Below are 26,396 nucleotides of genomic sequence, written 5' to 3'. Positions count from 1 at the left end.
GATAGTGTTGTCTAATAACACAGAACATCTAGATATAAGAAATGAATGTAATGTTTGGAATGATACTAATAAAGAAATTAAAAAAAAATAAATAAAAAATAACTCTATTAACAGTGGACATCAAACTTCCTTCCGTCCTTATCCCGATGAACGTAAGGACGTGACCGGCGTCGTAAGGGATGGTACACAAATTATGTCACGCTTAATTTCTACTTTTTTGACCCCCCCCCCCCTTTGTCGCGTTTTTTTTGTATGAGTCCCCCAAAATTTTTGTAAGACTTGTCACGCTTGGCTTAACCCCCTCCCCCCTTGGAGCGTGACGTAATTTGTGCATGACCCCTAATTAATTTTACAATGTCTGGAGTTCTCTTCAATTTGGATTATTTTGTTCAATCACGGAGTAGCAACTACTTATTGTATGACCATCAATGCTCATGTTCATTCTCATTATCAGTAAACCATTGGATAATTTCTGAATGTCTGAATGTATTTCGAATAGATTTCCTGAAGAAGTACCCGGAGGAATACCTGCAATATTATATGAAGGGAACCTACAAAGATTTTTCCGCTAAAATTCCTATACGTTTTCTTGTAGAAATTCTCCGTAAACATTCTTGAAGAATGTCTGGAGAGAGATATGGAGTTTTTTTTCCACTTTATATTCAGAAGACAAATAATAGTAACAAAAAATAGTTTTTAATCTAATTTCAAATCGAACGTATGCATAAAATATTTTGTCAATTTTATCCAAATGATTGGTCAGAAGTAAATTTCTTCCTAGGATAAAAAAAAACGTTACAACTGATCCTTTAGTACAACGTAGATTGAATATGAAGTTTGAGCCACACTTCCGAAGCGTTCAATGTCCATGAAGAAAAACTTTGCTGCTGTGATACCTTCTTTGCGTTGGGCTCTGAATAAAACAAACGACAACGATTTCTGAACATCCAATGGCAAGCTGTACCACTGGCAGTCAATAATGGCTCGTGTCACTGCTAAACTCTGCGAAATTAATGTTCGTTAGAATACTGATCAAGCACTTTTTTTGGATATGATTTACCTCACTGGTGAGCTGAGTCAGAAGATCACATAGGGCATAGGTCTCTCCGGTAAGTGCCACGAAAAGCACCATTAGACTAATGGCGTCAACACCCAGATTCTATTTGGGATGATAATTGATAACTTAATTCTCAACAAGCTCGTCTACTTACATTTCTCATATACAAAATCATAGAAATCCAAATCAGAACGCAGTCGATGATCTGAATAACCATAGCCAAATTAGCGATTTGTTCCAAAAGCTGGATGCACCTGCAACTCAAAGCACTTTGTTCGTAAAAATCAAATGACTAGATGAACAGATCATACCTCAAAGCATCCACATGAAGGTCGATAATTTCTCTAAGTTCATCGCGAATATCTTGCTTCGGAAGTTCGTGCAGCTTGCTGAGTCGCACGTTTATCAATTTGAAAGTTAAAATCGTGCAGCGGACTCCACATATAATTATCACACCGGTCACAGCAAAAAACGACGCTGAGTAGTAATGCGCTAATCCTGCCAGGGCAACGTAAATAGCGTAGTGTCCAAAGTTTCCTCGAATATCCAAACCGTAGAATCTTGAACGTAATAGCATTGATAGGATTGAAGTTAAACACAATGAAAACTACGCTTACTCTTGTTCCATCATCGTAACATATTCGGCTTTCTCGGTTCCATTTCGACTTTGATTTGCCATGAAAATTATTACACTTTGAACCACCGGAGCCACAGAAAACAAGCTGACACATCCCATAATATACAGAAAGTACCCTTTGGATTGCTTGTTGATCATTTGGTTGAATTTTAAGATGATGGATTTCGAGGTCGGATCTCCTCCAGTGGAAAACGCTAAAAATGTGTAACCAAATATTAAACTAGTCTCTACGAAAACAAATCTCTTCTCAATCAATCACTTTTTCTGTAAACTTTCCGGATTATGTCAATCAAACTTTCGTATTTGAATCGGTGCCACGCAAATATGGAAATCCGAATCATGATGTGCAACTGAAACAGTAGCTCCGACAGGCCCCTTATCACCAAATCCTGACTGCGATAACCGAAGACAATCTTGGGAATCACTATCATCAGCAGTTCCCACAGAATCGTCACTTGAAACTGCAAAAACTTCCGCTTTCCTCCGCGTAATCCATAGGTCTCCAGCAAGCGAAGAGCCAACGGCATAGCGGCTTCCGGCTCAGTCAGCTCAAAGTACTTCATTTTGGCAGGGAGAACACTCTACGTAAGGATCCCATGCTGATGAGTTTTTATTCAAGATTTGAAGGTGATTACCGATTCACGAAATTATGGACTGGTAACGGAATGGGCGTTTCGGATATCCGTAAACCATGCAATTATCAAAGTTGTCATGAAATGGTTTGAATCTTCTACAAAATCGTTTACTTGGAAATAGTATGACAGTCATGCTTTTATAATCGATATTGTTTAAAGAACGAACTACGTTCGACTTGTGCCGTTCGATTAACATGTGAAATAACTAATTAACCTCACAACTGCGACTTCGAGCACGCTGGTTGGTGTAAATATTGACATGACAATGCTAAAGTAGTTATTATATTAATCAGTTTCGTTTGTACGACTGATTCTGAATATTCATACCTACCATGATAGGCCGATAGTCACTCTGCAAAGAAAGCTAACGATATGTCAATTTATTTTTCCATTAAAAAACAAATAAGAATCGTAGGTCTTTCTGAATTCCGATTCCGCCTTCAGCAATTCTATACTTTGCATGTTAAGATTTTCAACCACAAGTGAAAATGAATTTGAAGCATTCTTCAATTCAGAAAATGCTTTTATATTTTTTGTTAACGCTTTTGGAAGAACATTGAAAAAAATCAAATATACACGCCCTTTTAATGTTTTTTTTTTCATTTCTTTTTTTATTGGAATCAATCAATTTTATTTTGAATCCTCTGCAGAGCTTTCTGCCTGGTACTACAACAACTGGTCCATATGGGTACACCCGCAAATTTGAAGATCAAAAGCATATTCTTCAGACAAAGCTCCGATTTTTTGTTAATAAGTGGATACAGACATTTTTTACGGCTTCGGTATTGTATTGTACTTTATGATTGGAAGTTAGTTGGGTCATTCTTCTTCTTCTTCTTCTTGGAATTTACTTCCTCACTGGGATAGAGCCTACTTCTCAGCTTAGTGTTCTTACGAGCACTTTCACAGTTAATAACTGAGAGTTTTCTTTGCCAATGTTGTCATTTTCATATTTGTTTATCGTGGGGCAGGTACGAAATGAGACATTATGCCCAGGAGAGTCGAGGAAATTTCGCAATTCCATTACGAAAAGATCCTGGACCGATCGAGAATTGAACCCAGACACTTCCAGCATGGCTTTGCTTTATAGCAACGGACTCTAACCACTCGGCTAAGGAAGGTTCCTCTGGGCTATATTTTTTCGAACATCTTTTACATTTGTAATCTTTTTGAATGTTTTTACATCAAGATATATCTTAAATCTTACTTCTACAACATACTAAACATTTCCATTAATGAAAATATTCAAGTAATCACGAATGGCAAAATAGGGAACCACTATGTCCATAACTGGTACACTTACCCTATGACTCGAAAATGTTTTTTTTTCGATTAAAATAGAATTTTCAAGGAAGTTCCAGTAAATAATTCAAAATTGATATTTTTTGTACTTATTATCATATGTTATCAATAATGCTCTAAATTGTCGAATTGAGCTCATCCTCCTATACACCCTATCCTACTAACACAATCTCCCTATCCCATGACGTCAATGAAAATAGTTTGGGTTCCTTCCCTTCCCCAAGCGATTCTTAGGACGTGGCCATTGTGGAGTTCGGATTACTCGTAGAAGTACACTTTCACGTTTCTCACGAATTCTATACACAGTATATATTTTGCTCAACAACCGCTACATCCAACTTCCCTTGCTGACACTGATCTTCTTCCCTTCTCTCCTCTCTACCATCCATCATCTTACACTGAACTAAAACAGCTTTATTTATATTTAGGATTAAACCGAGGGTACGACCCTACACCCCCCCCCCCCCCTTAACTTATTTTAGTGTGGCAGGTAGTCCAAGAACCTAGCAGATTCTTTCCTATTTCGTTGCAAATGTAATCTTCGATCGATTAGTTCCCTAGCCTCAGTTGAATCTTGAATATCCTCATTTCCAGCAGCTAGACTGTGTTCTGCTTCTTCGTTTGAAGGCACTGCATCATTGCTGCTCTCGCAAGTTGAAGTCACATCTGACAACTTTTTGAGATGTGAGATGTTACGGCGACATTCCTTACCAGTTTCCAACGATTTTATGGTCACATCCGCTCCCCGTCTTCGAACAACAGAATGCACTTCTGGTGAGAAATTTGTGCTAAGCTTATTCTCTTTGCGAAATCTTTTAACCAATACCTTATCGCCCACCTCAATGTTGCTTTGACAAGCTCGTCGTTTTTGATCAGCGTAAACCTTCCCCTTTTCTTTTTGTTCTCGATCGCGATCACTGACTCCTTCATCGGCTGAAACCTCACGTGGTATTTGCGGTAGTTTGCTGCGAATTCGCCTTCCAAACATTAGGTCAAAAGGACACCGTCCTGTTGTAGGATGAGGAGTAGAATGGTAGGACAAGATGTATTGATCCAGAACTCTTCTCCAGTCTTGACCTAACTCCTGAGCAATCTTTAGTCGTTTCAAAATGGATCGATTCTGTCGCTCCACTTCGCCATTTTGCTGCGGCCAGTATGGAATGGTATTCACCAGACGAATCCCCATCTCTTCACAAAAAGTGCTGAACTCTTCACAAGAAGTACTCAACTGAGGACCGTTATCTGCGCGTAAAGTTATGGGCACGCCGTAACGGCAAAAAATCTTAGATAGCTGTAAAATAGTGTCGTTTGCTGTAATCTGTGTCATCTCACAAATTTCTATGAAGCGACTGTAAAAATCCACAACAACGAACAGTGTCTGTCCCTCTAGTAAGGGACCTAAAAAATCTACCGCAACTACTTCCCAGGGCCCATAAGGCATCTCCTTACGAATCATCGGTACAGGTGGATCCGGAGCAGCAACCAAAGCACATGAGCGACATTTCTTCACAAAATCCCCTACCGCTGAATCCATTTAAGGCCACCAAACAGCACAACGCAAATGAGCCTTTATCATTCGCATACCGATATGTCCTTCGTGGGTAACACACAACACACGGTGACGCAGCACAGCAGGTACAACAATTCTGTCAGTGCTCAAAAGGACATCATCACAACGACATAGTTCGTTGGCAACTATACGATAAGCCAACGGAATCTCATCGACCTTACTTGATCCAGACACTCTAGAATTTGGCAAATCTCCGGATCTTCTCGTGACTCTTTAACTATTTCCTTCCAGTCTAATGCAACTGCTGTTGCTGCATACAGAGCAACTTGTCTGATCGCAATTTCTTCTGATGGATCAAATGGGATCGGTTTGAGTGTCGCCAGCCGAGATAAAACATCTGCTACGTTTTTCTCGCCAGGTATGTAGATTAGACTGGCCCAGCTCAGTATGGGAGAAAAATATAGTTGTATGATTCCACGGGGCACCCCACAGGATTACTTCTTAGGGTTAGAGGAAGCCTTTCTGAAAAATTCAGCTTATTTGGTCGTTCCATGAGCTGGCGCATTTGAATTGAAGTTAATATGGGATTTTCAGCTCAAACATATGAGCAAAGGCACATCATGTACTGTTTGGTTCAGGAAAATTGATGATCACGTTCAATTGGACCCAGAATGTCAAAAACACTACTTGATGTAATAGCGAAGAATATTGTAGAAGATTGTACCATGATCAAAATTAATAAAGTTGGTGTTTTAACCATCTGAAGTATATCATGCAATACTGCTTGTATTTCTTCAACATAGCTTGGAGGTAGCCACTAAGCGCATCATAGCCACCTATGACGTTGGGCGAGCTGAGGCACATGTCGCATGCATATAAGTGACTGTACGGGAGTGCTGATCTAAGCCTAACTTTCAACAACTGAAAGAGTAATGAAAATGAGACTAAATCCAGATACAACCTTCTGCAATTATGTTCATTAGGGTATCAACTAGTGTATTTGTTATTCTGGGCTTATTTGAACGCGAACAATTAGTATACGGAACGAAACAGTGACATAGGATCAATTTTCAATATATTTGAGACGAATATCCTATACAAATTTCAAATCGAATGCGCCACCTGGCGGAGCAACCAATTGAGTTGAAATTTTGAGAGAGCGTTTTTCTTACTCTAAGGCTCATATCTAGGGGGTACCCCGTTGAGTTTTACAACTTTTTTGTTTAAGGGCCAGTCTAATGTAGATAATTCTGTAGTCGAATGCTTGAAGCCTCAATACCCAACGTTCGATTCTAGCACAAGGTCTCGAGCGCACGGTGAACAAGAACTCCAAGGCCTTGCAATCAGTCAAAATATCGAATTCATTTCCGTACAAATAGGTGTAAAAACGCTCAACGCTCCATACGATAGCCAAGGCTTCCTTCTCGGTTTGGCAGTACTTTTTCTCCGTCTCTGTTAAAGATTTTGAGGCACAACTGACGACTCGACTACATCCTGAACTATCTGTTTGAAGGAGCAGGGCCCCTAGCCCCGTTGGACTAGCATCAGCCATGACTGCAGTGCGGTATTCAGTGTTGAAGAATCCTAATGACCCGGCATTGGCCATTGCAGCTTTGATTTGTTCAAAAGATTGTTGATGTTGCTCAGTCCAAACAAACGCACAGCCCTTTCTTGTTAACTGTCGCAGAGGTTCATCGAGAGTAGCCAAATCAGGAATGAATTTGTTTAAATAATTTGCCAATCCCAAGAAACTGCGGACCTCCGATTCAGAATCAGGTTGACGGAAGGACAGTATTGTTTCAATCTTTGAACTCAATGGATATATACCTTCAGCTGAAATAGTATAACCCACAAAATCAATTTTCTTTGCACGAAATACGCATTTCTCCCAGTTGAGTTGGACTGACCGATCGTTAAAACGTTTCAATACTTCATTAAGCCTTTCGTCGTGTTCTTGTAGATCCTTTCCTACAACTACTACATCATCTAGATACCAATATGTTCCAGTGCAACCCGTCAATATCTGGTCCATGACCTTTTGGAACAGTTCCGGAGCACAGACCAATCCAAAAGGAAGTCTTTTAAACCGTAAAAGCCCCTTGTTCGTGATAAATGTGGTGACATCTCTTGACGCGGGAGCTAATTCAACCTGACAAACACATCATAGATAGTTGCAATTGCTTTATTTAGTCATCTCTAACGACCTACCTGAAGGAATGCGTCCTTGATGTCCAACTTGCTCCAAATCTTACTTTCACCTAATCTGGCCATGTACTCATCCACCACAGGCATCGGATGACGTTCACGAAGAACCGCTTTGTTCACTCGCCGCAGATCAAGGCAAATTCTCGGCTCTCCATTGCTTTTTCCCACTACGACCAGAGGGGAAACCCAAGTGGCAGGGCCGTGCTTGACTTTAATAATATCCGTTGCTAACAGTTGATTCAACTTCTTGTCCACTGCAGCCTCGAGTGGAATTGGGACGCGTCGAACCGGTTGAAAAACAGGCTTAACTTCCGGATCTGTATGGATGTGTACCTGCACGTCTTTAATCTTTGGAAAATTTTCGACTTGATGTGCGATACTATTGACTTGCAGCCCTACTTGAAGGATCCCCAGTTGCTTGGCCGTTTGGTCTCCCAAAATGCTCCTTTGTCACCTTTGATGACTCCGCCCGAACAGCCTTATGCCCAACTTTAACATCAGCCACGAAAGTTCCAAGTATCGGCAGAGGATTATCGTTTGTATAGCCTTTGAGAATTTTACTGCTGCCTTTCACGCACTGGTGTACTACAATACAAGCCTGCTTGAGGTTCTCCCACACATTGGCAGGAACAAGATTCACATCAGATCCTGAGTCAACTAGTAGATCCAACTGAATTCCGCCAACCATACATGGCACTACGTTGGATTCGTTGCCGGAATGCAATGTATAGTAGGTTTTCGATGATTCAGCCTCTTGGACAGCTAGCTCAGGGGCGGACTCCTCTACTGCTTTCACGTTTTTCGTCAGCGGTGGCTGCTTCCTCTTTCGGGATCGACAGCTCGACTCGAAGTGACCAACTCGTTTACAGGCTTGACAAACTTTTCCTTTTGCTGGACAGGTTTCGGAAGTAGAAATATGATCACGGCAACCACAGTTATAGCAAGTATATCCGTCCTTTCCACTAAACTTTCCCTTGAATCCCGTAGACTGATAGCGAAACTTCTTCTGCGCATTCGTTTCCAATTCTCAAAACCTGCTGTCCAAAACCTGCTTGTTCGTTCCTCCTGTTAAAACCTTTCACCTGATGATCTATCCCTTCCAACGTCACACCTAACTACTCAATCTCCGCCAAGCACCTATCTTGCTGTAGTATCCTACGCCGCAGTTCTTCAGACTGGCACCCTTCGATGATAGTATCGATAAGGAATATTTCGCTCAACACCTCTTTAACTTCTTCCGGATATTTGTCAAAGCCGCAATCGGAAATCTGTTGTCTCAAACGTAGAATGAAATCGGCGAACCGTTCTCCTTCCTTCTGCTTTATCTGCCGCAACTTGTACCTCTCCAAACAGTCTTGGCGATACGGCTGGAAGAATGCATCCAATGCATTGATCGCCACATCATACCACTGCCTCTCAAGAGAAACCAAAGGAAAGTTTTCTCTGTCCGGCAAATTGTCGAACACCCGTTGCAGTTGTGGACCGCCTAGATGTAGTAACTTCGCTCGTCTCTGCTTTTGGTCACAAATTCCATAAGCATCAAAGTAGCACTCAAGAGCTCCTTTCCAGGTCTTCCACTCCTTGAAAAGCTTTTGCTTTTCAATTTCCTCGCAACGAAATTGTGGGAGTGGCCGGGAGTCTTCCATCTGCAATTATAACACAATTTCGAAATTCTAAACCAACCGTTTCACGAGCTTGCATTTGAATATGTTATTGTCATATTTGTTTATCTCAATTCGTCATATAAAATAATAAAGCAAAACACGAGAAAATCATATTTTATTTGATTCGTATACTTCAACTAATTAACTTTTAGAATACATTTGCAACCGAACCCGTGAAATTATATTTCACCTCCTGTCCATTGACCAGGTATACATACTCATTTGTAAACTATACCCGGGAGCATATCGCACACTCCCCCCCTGCTATGCCAACAGGTACATTCATATTTCACAACGGTACCCGTGAATAGACATTCACCTCCTGTACACTTACAGGTACAAACAACTTCACTGTGACCCGTGACCAAATTTCCTTTTTGATCCCCTCCTGTTACCCCAACAGGTACACTCTAGAAAATAACGCTTCTTCTTATCACTCCCCATTTGTAGCATATAAGTCAATGTTTTGTTAGCATCCATCTCAAAGATTATCATCAACTGCTCCCCTGTTTATTTTATTTCATCCGAACATTTTCAACAGGTCAACATTTTCTCATACACCCCTTCGACTTCAGAAAACACATCCTATTGCCCGTCAGTAAAATGAAAGTATGAGCCAAGAAAATCCGTTCAACGCTCCGTCAGCCTAATCATTGTCATCATCGAAACTTCAAAAGCAGTTTTTCTGTTCAAAACTGAAAATTATTCAATGAAAATGTGTTCACTGTGTTGCGGTTGGAGAATACAATAAGGCGAACACATTTTCTTGTTAATTTTCTTGATTTTGAATTAAAAAATTGCTTTTGAAAATTCCGATATCAATGACAGATCCTTTCCCCTTAATTCTATTATCAAAAAAACGATCAAAAAATCAACGACACTGCAGAACACGATTTTGTCTCAAGCATCAAAATACCGCTATTAACTTAACCAAGGGTTGCTGAGTCCATTGCCGTTTTCAAAAATATCATGGCACGTCTAGTTTTTGAGATATTAGCTGTTGAAAATGCAAATTTTGCCTATATCAGCCAACTTGCATGCAAGTTTGACAGCTTGTATGGCAATTTATTTGCTTTATTTGCCACAGAATTCAAACTTCATGTGTTAAACAACACTTATCATAAGAGAACATAATATTATCGGTGTTCAAAAGTTATTTTTTGATGGCTAAGAAAAGTATTTTATTGTGCTATGTAAGAGAAACGAAGAATTTTGTATGGAGACTGCAAGCATGTTGAAAAAATCGATTTAATCTAAAACTAACCGTGCAATTTCAACCAAATTATATCTGAAATGAAAGTTAAAGTCCAATTTTGCATGCTTGGTGGATAAGATCACAAGAAAATTTGGTAAATCGTACTTTAAATTTTATGTAAACATCAATAAAACCAGTATTTTATTCAACTTTGGCGACCTGTAGCTAAAAATTGTGACGTGCTGGAATATTTCTGAGAACGGCATTAAACTAATCAACCCCAAATCTACCAGAGACACATTATTTGGTTCTTGAGACAAGCAAAAATGTCATTTTTGTTACGCTGTGCGATCAACATACACTTCGTAGTTGCTACTCCGTGATCAATCAGGATAGTGATATTGCACAGAGAACCACTCAGATGAAGCTTGGGTTTTAGCTTGTTTCTACCATCTTCAATGTACAATAATACTACCCTTTATATTTCTCGATTGATAACGGCGCCGGCCACGTCCTTATGTCCACCGGGGAGAGGAAGGAAGCTAATTAGTTATCCGTTGTTACTAGAAAACCGGAGAATCTCCTGCATTTCCCACAGCTACCTTGGAAGTAGGAGTGTTTTGTTAGTGATGGATGAGGTATTCGACCGTATGGATACCACTGTGGTACGCGGTTAAGTCGATGATGTTTGCGCCATAATGACGCAGAGAGATAGAGAAAGACAGCTATTAGGAAGAGTGTTACAAATATGTGAAAGGGACGGGCCTGGGATTGAACCCACGACCTTCTGCTTGCAAAGCAGAAGCGATAGCCATTAGACCACCAACCCCGTCATCCCCTTAATTCTATTATGTAGAAAAAGACGTTTTTTTTTTGCGACACTACATATGGATTTCTCAAAATCGATAGAGCTGAGCATTGTGCAGCCTCCCACGATTTGTACAGTCGTTAATGCTATGCTATGAGTGATACAGACATTTTAAATGTTTGTTACATTTGGCTTGAATGCCCTCAATCCGATTTTTGAAAGTATTTTTTTTTTATCTAGCATAAGCCCTATATACCGAACTTCATCTGACAAATTTATTGGAACCCTTCTCGTCGTGACAAAATGTCTACTTGAAAGTTTCGAACAAAGAGCTTTTAGGTTCAACAGATAATATTAAATTTTTCTGGTAACTTAAATTGACAAATTAGAGTATATTAGTTTTGCAATCTAAGCTAAACACTGTCAAATGCTTTTTCTATGTAAAGAAGAGCAAGACCAGTAGAAAAGCCTTCAGATTAATTGGAAGGAATCAAATCTGTTACACGTAAAAGTTGATATGAGGTTGAATGTCCATGTCGGAATCCGAACTATTTATTGGCAACAATTGAATTTTCGTTGATGTGGACTATCAATCTGTTCAAAATGACTTTTTCAAAAAGTTTACTGATAGAAGAAAGCAAACTGATTGTACGATAGGTGGACGCATCTGCAGCATTTTTGATTGGTTTTAAAATTGGTAAAACCTTTGCATTTTACCTTTTGTCAGGAAAATATGCCAAATGCAAACATTTGTTAAATAAATCAACCAGGGGCTTTCTTGTTTTTGATTTTTTTTAATAATAGTTCTCATTTCTTAGAAATCAGTCTCCCAAGAATTTTTGAAAACGTTCTCTTGTTTGATAAAGTTTTCGAAGTCCCGAGTAACTTGATTTTCTATTTGACTAGTAAGTCCTATATTAAAATTGTGCGCGCTTTCAAACTGCATAGCAAGTTTTTCGAAATTAGTTAGTTATAGTTTGTTTTCTTTTTTAAATGTCGGAATTAGCTTCTGAGGCTTTTTTTTTTCAAAATTTTAGATTATTTCAAAAAGGGCTTAAAACCAGGGTCCAATTGAGATATTTTCTTTTCAAAATTTTTGTTTGTTAATTGCGAAAATCTTGTTGTTATTCTTTCTGCAGATCCTGCAATGTAATTTTCATAGCAGGATCGCGAGTACGTTTAAATTGCCTTCTCTTCGCGTTTTAAAGGCAGATCAAGAGTTTAAGATCATTGTCTGCAATCATGGATTCGAATTTTACTTCACATTTTGGTATTGCAATACCTCTTGCTTCAACAATGGAATCAGTTGAAGTTTCGAGAGCATTGTCAATATCAAGTTTTGTTTGTTAAGAAATGCTAACATCAAGATTACTATCAATATATGTTTCATATGTAGTCCAATCGGCTCGAAAATAATTTAATTTGGCGCTAATAGGATTGAGAATCGCTTCAAGGGATATTGGATTGGAGCGATATTTGGCATTTAAGTCACTAATTACAAAAAAAAAGACTTTTTAGGGTCCATTTCTCTAAGTCATTTTGAAGCAAATTAACTTACTGTCCAGTGCATTGAAAAGGCAAATAGGCAGCTATGAAAGTATATTTACCAGGCTGTGTTTTTGAACAAAAACACCTAAAGTTTCAAAAACTTTGGTTTCAAATAGCTTAGCTTAGCTTAGCTTAGACTGACTACACATATCAATGGTTGCTATTCCGTGATTGACCGAAGTCAGTGAAAATGCACAAAGAATCAACTAGAAGTTCGGCTGGGATTGGCCATAATCTTCTTCAATGTGCATAATTTAGTGCCTCTATTTATACAGGGTCAATAACGGCGCCGGCCACGTCCTTGTAGTCATGTGGGATTGGGGGAAGGAATGTTAGTGTGTAACTTTTGCTATTTGGAGACCATGTTTGCCTCTGCATCTCCACAAAGGCTACTGGGTTGATGTTTGTTAATGGGAACGATCGTTGGGTCACAGGATTCACTTTGATAAGCGATTAGACAATGATAAATAATGATTTGTGAGATATATACATACTTATATGTAAATATAATATTTTCATTTGATATGAACGATTTCTATGTAGAGGAAAATTATGCCGACACTTGAGGTGACGATTCATTCAAAGTTTGTTGAACAAATACCTAAATGTAACATTCCTACAGCTGTCAGGACGAAAGCATGTGTTATTATATTTTACTCATTTGACATGAAACAAAAAACTCGATTGGTTGGGACATCATAGAACACTCTTATTCTCATGCTGACACTTACAGTGGCGAATCATCCAAAGTTTGTTGGATAAAGTGAACCTTTCGCAAGTCTACACTTGTAGTGTCGGACCATTCAAAGTTTTTTTTTAATTACAAAAGCAAAGGTAAATAAGGGGTGTTCTAAAAAAATATAAACATAAATAATTCATGAATAAGAGTTTGTGTCACCCACAGTGACCATCCATAGTTTGTTGAAAAATCATAGTTACGTCCCACCATTGTAACGATTTAATGTGCAGTCATACATATTTTATAGATTAGAAATAGTAGCATGAAACGAGCTCACCAATTGATCCGTCATCCTTGACTGAGCAGCCACAATCCACTTTCAGCTTCACTCGTTTGCTCGGCTATATAAAAGCACTCAGAAAAAAAAAATAAAAAAAAAGGCGCGCGACCCGAAAAGGAAAAAAAAACGAACTGGCGGTTGCTCGGGCTTTCTTGACGCATTGCCCAGGAGCAAGCGTCAAGGTCGAAGGGTCAAAAAGAACTAACCGATCACGCCACTTTTTCACTTACTAGACCGATGCGCGACATGTTTGATCCTGCCCTCGTTGCTCGCCCCCGCAGAAGCAAGCGTCAAGGTCGAAGGATCAATCAGAACTCTAAAGTTTCAAAAAATTTGGTTTCAAATAACGAAAAAAGTTGAGGTTTCATACGCCTATTAATGATGATTGCAACTCCCCCACGTGCATCGTCAATTTCTAATTTCACGGTATTTGCCTTATACTTTTAAGGTAAGCTATTTAAAGTGTACTAGAAAGTGTTTTCATCTATAAATTAATCAATTCATCAGCAAGAATTCTGAATTGCAAATGAACAGCAGATTAAATGTAATAAGCTGTAAACAAAATGTTAGTAATAGCCTCATTAAACTTTAGTAAACTAGGATGACAGTGTTGCCTAACACATACAAAAATGAATGTAATGTTTGGAATAATTCTAATGATAGAAATAAAAAAAACAAGTCGAACTCATGAAAAAAGAACACGTTTATGTATGAAATAGCCTTTCCCTGGCAGCAGACTCCGTTCCTGTCCCATATCCCAAGAATAAGAAAACGTAGAAATTCAAATGCAACCCGTAAACGGTTCATTCTGACTAAAGCGTCGATGCCACTACGACGACACCCTTTGATAGCCGACCTCGTACCTACAAAACGGAAAATCATGCCATTAAATCCTTTAAAAAATTACGCTTTTTATCAGTGATGGCAATAAAAGTAAATAAAAACATCATAATAACGGTAGAGTAATAAACACGCCCGTCGTTTCGCTGGTACAAGGCGCGGACCTCTATACAGATACAGACATTTTATGGGTCTCGTGCTTGTTTCTTCTGCCGGAAAAATGACTCGGCGGTTGGTTAGCCAATTGCCAAGCAAGTTACCGTAGAATGGGGTAACTTTGATCATGCGGGTGGATTTGATTTTTGGAGTCCCACAACTTTCTAAACGAAATAACGAAATTTTTGATATTCAGTTAAGGTGAAGATAAATCGAAGCCAAAGTTCAAATTTTCAAGAGCACGGATCTGGAGAAAAAACATCCGTTTGAGCTGCAAACCTAATCGATTGATCACTACCAGCTAGTGACCAATCGATTAAGTTGTCAGCTTGAACGGATGTTCGGTTCTCCAGATCCGTGCTCTTGAAAATTTAAACTTTGGCTTCGATTCATCTTCACCTTAAAATATTGCGCATTCAAAATCTGCTGTGCAATCAATAAGTACAAGCAAAATAAGTGTGAAAATCAGATTTTTCACTGCATTTACCTTGAAATGGCAGTATTTCAAAGTAGTGCCCATACATTCTGGGACACCTTATAGTATTCGTTTTGTTTAAGGTGAAGATGAATCGGAGCCAAAGTTCAAAGAGCACGGATCTGGAGAACCGAACATCCGTTCAAACTGACAACTTAATCGATTGGTCACTAGCTGGTAGTGATCAATCGATTAGGTTTTCAGCTCAAACGGATATTTGGTTCTCTAGATCCGTGCTCTTGAAAATTTGAACTTTAGCTTCGATTTATCTTCACCTTAACTGCAATCAATAACTAAAATGAGAATAGTTCACTCACAAATATAAAAAATGTTTTACACAGAATGCATAAATGATCACATTTTCTTGCAAAAAACTATCAAAGTTACCCCGATTTACAGTACCGTCAAAACAGAAAGACGATGCCGCAGACGACGACGGCAGCGCACAGTGGCCCAAAGCTGGCCAAAAGTCAAAAAAATTAAGTTTGCAAATTCCTTCTTGAATATATTTTCTTGATTTCTTCAGTATTGAATAACAATTCCCCAAAGTTTCAGATCGATCGGTGTACATTTCGATTTTTCACAGCATGTGACCTGGAGAGATGTCAGCTGAAATTTACCCTTTTGAATTCTTCAAATTTCGTGAAGGTTGTTCTATAGAAATTGCAGTTTCTGTACTAAATCATGACCAAACCTTTCTCAACCGGTCTCATTCGAAAGAATATACCTTAAGCTTTGTTTTGAAGATATTTTAAACCATATTTGACATGTTTACCATTTGAGAATGTCAAGAAGTGTGTAACATAGAGCTCCTTAAAAAATAAGTCATTTTTTCAAAGGTAGTGCAAGATATCTGGGAAACGCTCTAAAATGATTAATTACCCCTCAATGTGTAGCAAATATTCCATAGTTTTCGATGTACTATGGCTTCACTTGCGCTTTTTTGCGCCAAGATAAGAAAAATTATTTTTAGTTACACTACGAATCAGCCCATTAGACCATCATACTTGATATAAATATCGCATTTTTTACCTTTATAAGCTCCCGAATAGATTCAAAAACCATCTTGAGCTTGCCCACGATATTTAACTTCAAATTGGCATCAAAAGAATGACGTTTCATTTGATTTTGATCTGGATACGGATTTCATTGATTGAATAACAAAAATGTGCTATTTTAAACAAATTCTGTCAAATGTACCGGAAATATCGATTTTCTGTTTCAGCGACTATTTCTATCAAATTACCTCTAAAAATCATGTTTTGTCAAATATTTAGCATTTTTAAACGTTTTGAGTGAGAATTGTACTTTTGGCCAGCATTTGTATGGGATGCGGCCACTGTGCAGCGGCGACGCGTCGACTCCAAGTTTCTAAGGCAAAGCAGCGGAGAACCATCGCAAGCAAGGTCCATTTGGTTCCGTTTAGTTAAAGAATCATTTGAAGCGGGATGATTCTTGTGCATGCCGGCTCACGTGCACGATGGCCGTTAAATTCAACCGAACGCACGCAAACACTCCTTTTTAAACCCGGAAGGCAATTGCGGCCGCTTGCCGGCTATGTTTCGAGGAGGAAGAAATGCCTTTCGGATATATAGAGAGAAATATAGGTCGACCATCAGTCGTTGGGTTGGTTGGGGGGCTGCGTGAAGATGAGATATCTGGTACGTGATGTGATAATGTGGAATTTTGTGGACGAACTTTTATGACTTATTACCGTTTTGATTTATATTTGTTTATTACGGTGCTGATGTTGGTCCTGAGGATGTAAGATAAATTATTAACCATTATTTGCGGTGGCTTTATTGAATTCTTTTGGATGTTTAAAGTAAGGTGAATGAGCATGAAATCCAATCATTCATTGTAAAATGAATGAACAAGGAATTTTGAAGCTTTAAAAGAAACCAATGGTTTTAAAATATATGAAAACATTGACCCAAAATATACGCCTATAGAATCATGATTGCTATTTATCAACCCCTCTACCGGCAGCTTCATATTTTTCACCACAAAACATATTGAAACGAATTGTATCGATTATTAATGTTTTATTAACTGGTTTAATACCGGAGTGTAGGTACAATAAAATGCGATCGATCGATGTATGGCTCAAATCAACACTGAATGATGAAATGATCGTTCGGTAAGATACTAGATCCCACACTGTTATGATATGTTACAATATTCAAATTGCGAATACTTTTTTTGATAATTCATATTGTTGCACCATTTTCTCACAAGTTCTTAAAACTATTCAATTTTTGGAATCTGTGTCGATACTGACCATTATTCATCTGGTCTTAAAGATTTTCCGGTAAAAAATAACTAAAATGTGAGCTATACAATATCAGGTAATATAGACCAACTCTGAAAACAAAAATAATACAAATCAGTTGGATAGTCTGTAAGAAATCTGAAAACCCAATATAATGTTTTCTTAAGTTTTCAAGGCCTCGTTACTCAAGAACGGTTGCACCAATTTGTTTCATCTTTTTGACAAGAGACGCTCATCGATGTATTGTACCAAAAAGCAAAAAACCGAGCATGAAAATAATCTGTAGCCTGAGATATATACGTGGATTATGACCAAGCGTCAGTCCCTCAATGAAATTCGGAATATCTCCGGATCCGGATGATGGGTCAATGGAAATTCACGATTTAGCGAAAGACGCGAAATCCGCAAAATTTGGCCTCCGCTATGAAATTTAGAGAATACCGCAAAATTAATTAAATTTCGAGAATTTATATGTCAATTACACTACATTTCAAATTTTACTTAAGAAAATGGTTCATACATTTTCTAGTCGAGCTTCCATAACAAATATTCTAATTGCTTGGTTCCAAGTTGAACGTCTTTCTGACATGATTGTTTTATTTGAAAATTAAAATTGACAATAGACTATCTATCTAACATATCTTCTCAATTTGCATTCTTTTTTGAATTTTTGTCAATGAAATTTAAACATACAGTCGAGTTTTCACAACGCGATATTCTATAACACCCCATGTTGCAGCTAGAACTGTCCCATATAATATGTAGAGTAAGGTAGGGCAAAAGTTCGACCTTAGTGGTATAATCAAAGTTTCCAGGAAAATAATAGCAGATGAAACAAAACAAATACCATACAGCGAACCTTCAACATATTGGCTATAACTTTGCTGCACAAACTTGTGTCAAAATATTTACCCATTTTTAGTTATAACAGTTTCAAAATTGATTGTCTTAAACGAACTTTTGCCCCACCGGTGGGGCAAAAGTTCGAATCTAGTGTGGGGCAAAAGTTCGAATCTAGTGTGGGGCAAAAGTTCGTTGACTAAAACACAAAATATCAATACTTTTATGCCAGGCATACTTTACACCAGCCGTAAACTTATGTTTGCCGAAAAATACACACTAAATTTTCATCAAATAATGCCCAAAACAGGGTTAATTGTAATACACACAAAAAAAATAGCAGTTTTTCGCAAAACTAATTGAAAATGTAAAATTTTTGTGACATTTTTCGCACGATCAGGTAAATTCCGCTAAATTTGAAGATAATGTGTGGATTTCAGGAAATTTGAAATAAATAAATAAATAAATAAATAAATTTTCCGTAGGTTTATACATGGGTCGAACTTTTGCCCCGCTGATTCGAACTTTTGCCCCGCTGATTCGAACTTTTGCCCCGCTATGGGCCAACAATTGATTCCAACTATTTATGGAAAAACTAATACACGTCAAAGCATCCTTATGATAGGCCTAGAAACGCTCTTACATAAAATATTGAAAATTATTTTATCTTCATTTGGTTCCATGCATCGAAAGTTTGACCAAATATTACAATATTTACGTCGAAAAACAACAAATAGCCATAACTTTTCCAAATCTCAATCGATTTTTATGATATTTGGAGTGAAAGTCTCTTACTTGAATAGCATTCGAACCACCATGACATTTCTAAGTTTTGATTTGATTTGAGCTAGAAATCTTAAAAAGAAACTCTTGCCCCACTCGAACTTTTGCCCCACTTAACTCTATGGGAAAATTTTTACTTACAGAATGTTTGTACCGTTACAAAATTTTGGCCATAATATTGAACATTTTCGTAAAAATATCCGAGGTACCGTAAAACGGGGTAACTTTGATAATGCGGGTAACTTTGATAGTGCGAGACCCACAACATGCTAAACGATATAACAAAGTTTCTGTTAATCAGTTAAGCAAAACGAATACAAAAGTAATGAGTATTAGTATGACACTCTACGTCAAAGCTATTTTCGTTGGAATCAAGTGCTTTTGAGGATTTTATGCAAATATTAAAAATTTATGAGATTTTAGCATTTTTGCAACATTTACAAACAATCTGTTCTACGCTCACGATTTGAGGAAGTCATTATGAGTTCGTCACTTATCCTTGACAGCCTAGTTATAGTAGAACATGAATTCGGTCTCAAATTTCTTAGCGAAAACCATTTTTACAAACTGGGACCATTTTTGTAAGGGGTCGTCCATAAATGACGTAGCTTTTTAGGGGGGAGGGGGGGCTTCACGAATTTGTGACGATGTGTGACGAGGGGGAGGGAGGGGTCCTAGCTAGTAGACGTAGCATTTCAAATCATGTCAATAAAATGAGAGGCGCTGAAAAAATGACATACAATTATTTTTTATAAAACTTCTTTTTTCTTTGTTTGACTTATAAAGTAGGATTATAAAAAAAAGATTCAACTTCAAAACAATCATATGTAGTGCAATCAAACATATTTTTTAATGCTTAAAATAATTATGTGAACATTATATTCATGTATTAATAAATAAATTTATAAATAAACACCTTAAAAGATAAATAAATTAATTAAAAATCAATGTTTATAGAACTTAAACAATGTTTTCCAAATTGTTAGGAAAACATTGTTTAAGTTCTATTCATGTTATCTGTTAAAGATTATTTCTCAAAAACATGTGTTCGTTTTGGCAAACATTTTATTGAAACAAGATATTTATTCCGTGAATTATGCTCTCAATGTTGCAGAAGATTTCCACCCAATCAACTCATCGATTTGTTTTGATATATCAATGCTCTTGATGGAATAGCCTGAATACAACTTGATTGACAACAGATTCGAGTGTTATCGAAATTGTTCTATCATACAATTTTCTGAATAATTCGGTAATTTGAATAAAGATTATTTTTAGTATTTAATTGTTTCGTTATAGGTTGTATAGGATTATTTCAGTATGGCGAACGATAATGAAGTTAAGCTGAAATATTAATAAAGATGAATAATTTGTTTAAATATCGCTAAAATTTTCTGAACATTCCAAACATTACAAGTGTAATGTTTCTACATCTGGCTCCAGATTGCTAAATGGATTTCAATTTGTATAATAATGACGAATATCCATTTCAAATTAAGATATTGATCATTTTCATTTTCATTTTATTATACTGTTGATCATTTCAGTCAGTTATTACTATCAAGCTTTGTATTGAACTTCTGAATTCTAATTTTTTGTTTTAACCAAATTGCTGAGGAAAACAAATTTAAAAAAAAAAAAAACAAATAATTGGGGGGGGTTGCTTGATATGCTACGTATTTTCGAACTAATTTGTGACCCCCATTTGTGACGAAATGCTACGAGGGGGAGGGGGTGTAAAAAATCAGTGAAAAATGCTACGTCATTTATGGACGGTCCCTAATCTAAGTCATAAATTTCCATATAGCGTTAAACGCCTAGTGGTATGGTATGCGCTATAAATGTTCGGTAATGCATTCAATTTTGTTCGATTTATACTCCATTATCAAAGTTACCCCAAAACAGAAAACCGACTTTCGTTTATATGAAAAATAATATATCCATTCAGAATAAGTCTTTTGGAAATCTATCAAGTGCAATCGATAGCTAGGATGTCAGTACTTGTTTTAAAAATATAAACTGTAATTCTTTGAAACAGAATGCATAAATATTGAGGTTTCCTTCGAAAAAACTATCAAAGTTATCCCGTTTTACGGTACCGTCAAACGGGGTAACTTGCAACAGGGATGAAACTTGCAACACAACGACATGTAACTGAATTGATGTTTTCTAAAGCATTAAGTTCAATTATTCTAATTTGTTACACCGGTTAATGGCCTAAGATATAAATAGAGATGTTTTGGTGAGGTTTTTGGTATTATTTCTACTTTGGTTGGTTCATTGGAGGAGAAAATCATATCACACATTTGATCGTATATAAACAAGACTGGAAATCGTTCCTAGTACCACACAACCGGGATATAAATATTATTCTAGGTATTTACTATTTGCTACAGTATTTAATAGTGTACAAAAGGAGTATAAAAAAGTTTTGTTAATTTCACGTTTAAACACTGAAAATAATTAAAAACGTTTCTGACTACCCTTGTGGGGTAACTTGCAACAGCAATTTTGATCTCAATGGCAAGATGTTTTCTGCCGCTTGTCATCAAAAACACATGAAAAAGCGAGATTGACCATTTATTTGTAGAATTACATTAAAACTGCTGATCCTGAACCAACTTATTACACGTTTGGAATAAAAATCTAGAAAAGTTACATTAATGGCATTATTATTGGAATTTATATTTTTTTCTTCGTGAAAACTATAATTAATTTAAAAAATCTGTTCAAATGTAACTTGCAAATCTGTCATTGTGAACTTTTTACATGAAATATAAAGATAGCTAATTTCAATGACCAACAGGGGCCATTTCAAGACCTGCTATCAATATATGATACGTTACTTTGGTTAAAAAATGACTAAACAATAAGTTATGCAAAGCAAAACCTCAAAACCATTGCAGTTTAATAAAAAAATAGTGCTAAAACTTTTGAATGGGTTTCTACTAGCCGTCATGAATTGTGATTTGCTAAAAATTTTCACTTGTGGAACCAATAAAATACAAAATCAATTGATTTTTTATTCGGATAGGGTCAATACTCATAATTCAATCAATAATAATGATTTTTCAAAAATTATGGTACCTAGTTTTTGTTTGTTGATATGCTTTCACTGCGGTTTACAGTTTAATGATTTAAAACATGGTATTGATAAAAATTTTGATAGTAAACTTCAGTCAGCATTGTGTGTTGCATGTTACCCCACATCAGGGGTAGCATGAAAAATACATATTTTCAGCCCCTCCTGATTCCAGGAAACCAAATTATAATAAAATAAATACCACATGGCATTCTTTACGTAGCGATTAGGATACCAGATTGTATTTGGTTCATCTAAGTCCTTAAAATTTTCGTCCAACTACATTTGAAGTTGAAAAGTGTTGCAAGTTACCCCGTTTGACGGTACATAAAAGTTCAATAATGATCGACATACTGTGTATATAAGACTCGTAAATACTGTGTTTCGTCATATATCTGTCTTCTATATAAATAAAAATGAAGTGGTGTTTATATGTTACGAAATGGCTTGAGAACGAATCAACAGATTTACGTAAGTTGCACTCAACAAGGGATGCGATGTGATCGTGGTAGGAAAAAGTCCTCGGAAAAATTGGGAAATATGGAGAAGCCCAATGTGTCATTTTGTATGGGGGATTACATGACGTATTACAACAGCCTACTTTTTTTTTTTTTTTTTAAAAAAGACACTACACGTTAATGCTTCCAGTGGGCTGTTTGCCCTTTGAAGGAAGCACCACACTAGACAACGGACTAGCATGCAACGCCCAGTGGCACAGTCGGAAAACATTCCTCTCGAAAAGTTTTCGGCCTGAAGTGGGAATCGAACCCACACTCCTTAGCACGATGCGGCTAAATGCCTCGGTGACACTAACCACACGGCTACGAAGCCCACGCTACTTGATGGCAAGACGAAGTTTGCCAGGATCACTAGTCCACCATGATGTCCAAAAAACCATAAGGTGCAGATGAATTATAATCACAAGTTACTAATCGATCAAATTTTCAAAGCGATCGGTTGTTTTGTTACCTAAATTTGTAGGATGCAAAACTACTTGAGCACTTTCATGATTCATTTTGACTTAGAAATACTTTAATATGACGCATAATGTGGGCAGCGGCTTTAAAAAACAACCTGCTGAAGTGAATCAAAAGTGTGAAGAATAGGATCCAACTCTTTACTCTTGAAAATTTTATGTATGGCTTGGTTTGGTGAAAACTGTCGTGGAGCACCTGCTAAGGCTTCTCGGAGCAACAAGTGCTACGCGGAGCACGATATGAAAATCGCTGCAGTTAGAGTATCGGAACATTTTAAGTTTGATACAACGGGAATTAGCGTTTATGACGAAGTAGATCGAAACCCTACTTTATTATTATTATTTATCTTTATTAGGGAGATTTTCAGCCCTTGGCTGGTTCATCTCCGCACCCTACTTTATTGTTGACGCATTCACCTCATACCTCGACTGTTAAGCCTAGCTCTCCGCATGAAACCTTCAAGCGCAATAGGGGAATAGCACCAATTTTCGACCTAGCACTAATTTTCGACCCATTCATACGATTTCGGCCTACTTTGTATGAAAATCCGAAAATTGGCACAGATTTCTTGTAGGTCGAAAATTAGTGCTTTTCCCCTACTGAACAGTGGAATTCGAACGAACTGGTGGGTTCGCCAGAGATCTTCACGTATTTTAACACACCGCCCTACGTTGCCTTTATCAATTCTGTTAGCTTCCCGTGAAAGCTGTACTCGTCCATGATCAAGGTCAATACTGTCGTATACCACCTTGAAATCGATGAAGTGCGAAGGGGCCTGGTACTCACGGCATTTCAAGAGGGTTTGCCGCACGGAAAAAAAATTGATTCGTTTTCGAACGATCACCGGTGAAACCCGTTTGATAACTTCCCATATATATCGTTTGTTGTAGGTGATAGACAACGGAAAATTGTTTAGGATATCACCTCGAAGGCGACGTTTAGAATAGATTTGACACTCCCGTTTGTTGCTTTTTTGAATAGCGCATATGACACTTTGCTTCCACTCCTCCTTTAGCTGTTCCGTCTCATAGATTTTGACTACAAGCCGATGGCCAACCTCACCGGGAATATTTTTATGACTTCAGCAACGATACCATCATTGCTAGCGGCTTTGTTGTTCTTGAGCTGTTGAATGGCATCCCTAACGTCACCCATCCGTGGAAGCTGATTGGTTTCCTGACGTAGGCATCATCTTCACTGAATTGTCCCTATTTGTCTGTGTTCTCTGTGCAATTCAAGTGTTCGTCGTAGTGCTCCGGCTTCCACTTTTCGATCACCTCGTCTGACAAGTTGCTCCCATCCTTATCCCTGCACATTTCAACTCGCGGCATGAAGCCTTTTCGGTATGCGTTGAGCTTCTGGTGGAACTTCCATCCCTTGGCATTCCAACTCTTCTAGGCGACACTTTTTCTCCAGTATTTGGTGGGTCTGCTGTTGCCGCATCAGTTTATAGACTGCAATATCTAGGTTAGTGGTAAATTTCTTGAAATCCTCAGAAGTTTTAAAGGATCTTGTGGGAAAATGCCGGTAGAAACTGCAAGCATTAATTTCAAACATTCATTCCCTCAATAGTGTAAGGAACTTCTGTTAACATCAAACACTACGTTGTATAATAGACTTTCAAACAAATCAACTCAGCAGCTTTTTCAGTAAATCTTGAGCTTGAGCTTGAGCTTGGTTGGCCGCCCGTGGTTGCTACTCCAGTATCGCCAGATCAGCTGCACTTACACAAGGAACCAACCAGATGTCTGCTTGGGATTAACAGACACCCTCATTGTATAAATGCTGGTGATATTCTATTTTTACGCAACAATGGGGCCTGCCGCGTCAGAATGCAGATCAATGAGGGGAAGGGAAAGGAGTTGATAATGCATTCAACTGGCTCCCACGGTAGACCGTATATGAGCCTATGCATGCTATAAAACGTTTGACTTTTACTGTGCGCCCTGTTTTCAAGTTACCTGTGCGAGGGAGCGAGACAGCACCAACACACGGCGCACAGTAAAAGTCAAAAGAACAAAAGAATTTATGGCACGTACAGAGGCTCATTCCACCGCGTCTACGCCAGTTGATGCGGGAAGGAGTGAGGGGTGGGTAATTTTTATGGCAGATAGGCTTACTGGTTTGGTTAGTAGACTGCCTATGTATCAGGCGTAAGGAAAGGCGTGCTATAATGATGAAATAATGGAAGCATATTATTGCGACTCCACTTGAACAGGCATAACCTGTGAACAGGTCTATCCAAGAAGCATAAATGCAGCATGACAGCTCGCGTGTGTGATGATAATAGTTAGCATAGCGAGATAGCGAAGTAGTAGGTAAACAGTTAGAAAGAAGGGGGGTTGGGGGCAAGAAGGACACCTTAAGATATATAGGTTCAAATTATGGTTGATTAACACAATTTTTGAAGATTATTCCAGTGTAGGGGCAAGCTCACCTCTTGTTCTAAATGATGTTATTGATAGATTTCAAAAATATAAGAAACACATGATGATTTAAGATTTTTGAAAATGTCCCTTCTTATGAGGTTTTTAAATGAGGCACGGGGCAAGAGTGCCACTCGTATGGGGCAAGAAGACCACCAGAGCAAAATGCCACAAATTTTGTATATTATTATTTCCCCGCCTAAACGATAAATTGATAAAAACTGAGGGATGAAGGTTGACTTATAGTTAAACAGTAATTTTACGAAATTAATTTAGTTCTCATCTTATTTGACTGTAACAATAATAGTAAAAATTTTCAGAAACCATTTTGAGTGTCCAAGATGATTTATTTTGATTTTATTTAGTAGGAAACATTGATTTAATGCAATATTAAACAAGAAAAATAAAAGTTCATTTGATTTTATATGAGAAAATTGCGGTGTCCCTCTTGCCCCATAAGACATAGGGGGAGATCCCCCAGTACCGGACACTTAAGCCACTAAATTCATAATTCGAAAAATATTGGTTTTATGTGCTCGTGTTACCCATTTATGATAAATATTATCATTTTTATAGTGTACAAAAATAAATTTGAAAATATAAGTATGAACTTTGACATTGCATTTTGATGATGTATTTTAGTACCAAATTGATCGATCTTGAAAGGTGGCACTCAATACCGGACACAATCTGGAAATGCCTCGAATTCTGTAAATTTGAACCTCATTGAATGTGTTTACTTTAGAAATAGTATATAATTGGCAATTCAATGCATTTGCAACATTTACAAGAACAATTTGATTATTTCATAGTTTGCAAGATGTCCATCAAAAACCTCTTTCTTATGTGATGAAAAATAGCACATTTTACGATGTTGTTCTGAATGTTCATTTTTCTTAATTTTATTGCATGTTTGATACCATGATCGACGCAATCCATGAAAAATGAATGTATTTTGAGACAAT

At 37.6% G+C, this 26,396-nt stretch overlaps 1 protein-coding gene across 1 annotated transcript; it reads right to left on the bottom strand.

The window, feature by feature from the left end:
• Window positions 1–677: 677 nt before the first annotated feature.
• LOC5570635 (odorant receptor 49b) lies at window positions 678–2,509 on the bottom strand. The gene is made up of 6 exons (XM_001659190.3): window positions 1,954–2,509; window positions 1,675–1,888; window positions 1,369–1,617; window positions 1,212–1,311; window positions 1,061–1,159; window positions 678–1,002 (listed from the first exon to the last, which is right to left on the bottom strand). The coding sequence occupies exons 1-6, from the start codon at window positions 2,255–2,257 to the stop codon at window positions 796–798; spliced, it is 1,173 nt and encodes a 390-aa protein (XP_001659240.2). The 5' UTR covers window positions 2,258–2,509; the 3' UTR covers window positions 678–795.
• Between the last annotated feature and the right edge of the window lie 23,887 nt (window positions 2,510–26,396).

Source organism: Aedes aegypti, chromosome 2 (genome assembly GCF_002204515.2).
Source record: "Aedes aegypti strain LVP_AGWG chromosome 2, AaegL5.0 Primary Assembly, whole genome shotgun sequence".
In the NCBI taxonomy this organism is placed as follows: Eukaryota; Metazoa; Arthropoda; class Insecta; order Diptera; family Culicidae; genus Aedes; species Aedes aegypti.
This window is presented reverse-complemented; position numbering and strand designations above follow the sequence as displayed.

What these genes read in the sequence shown, in the direction of transcription:
- LOC5570635 (XM_001659190.3), bottom strand. Translation starts at nt 2,257, where the DNA reads ATGAAGTACTTTGAGCTGACTGAGCCGGAAGCCGCTATGCCGTTGGCT. An exon ending in TGATTTTGTATATGAGAAAT is followed by an intron (nt 1,160 to 1,211) that starts GTAAGTAGACGA and finishes CATCCCAAATAG; the next exon opens with AATCTGGGTGTTGACGCCAT. An exon ending in TGACTCAGCTCACCAGTGAG is followed by an intron (nt 1,003 to 1,060) that starts GTAAATCATATC and finishes TTAATTTCGCAG; the next exon opens with AGTTTAGCAGTGACACGAGC.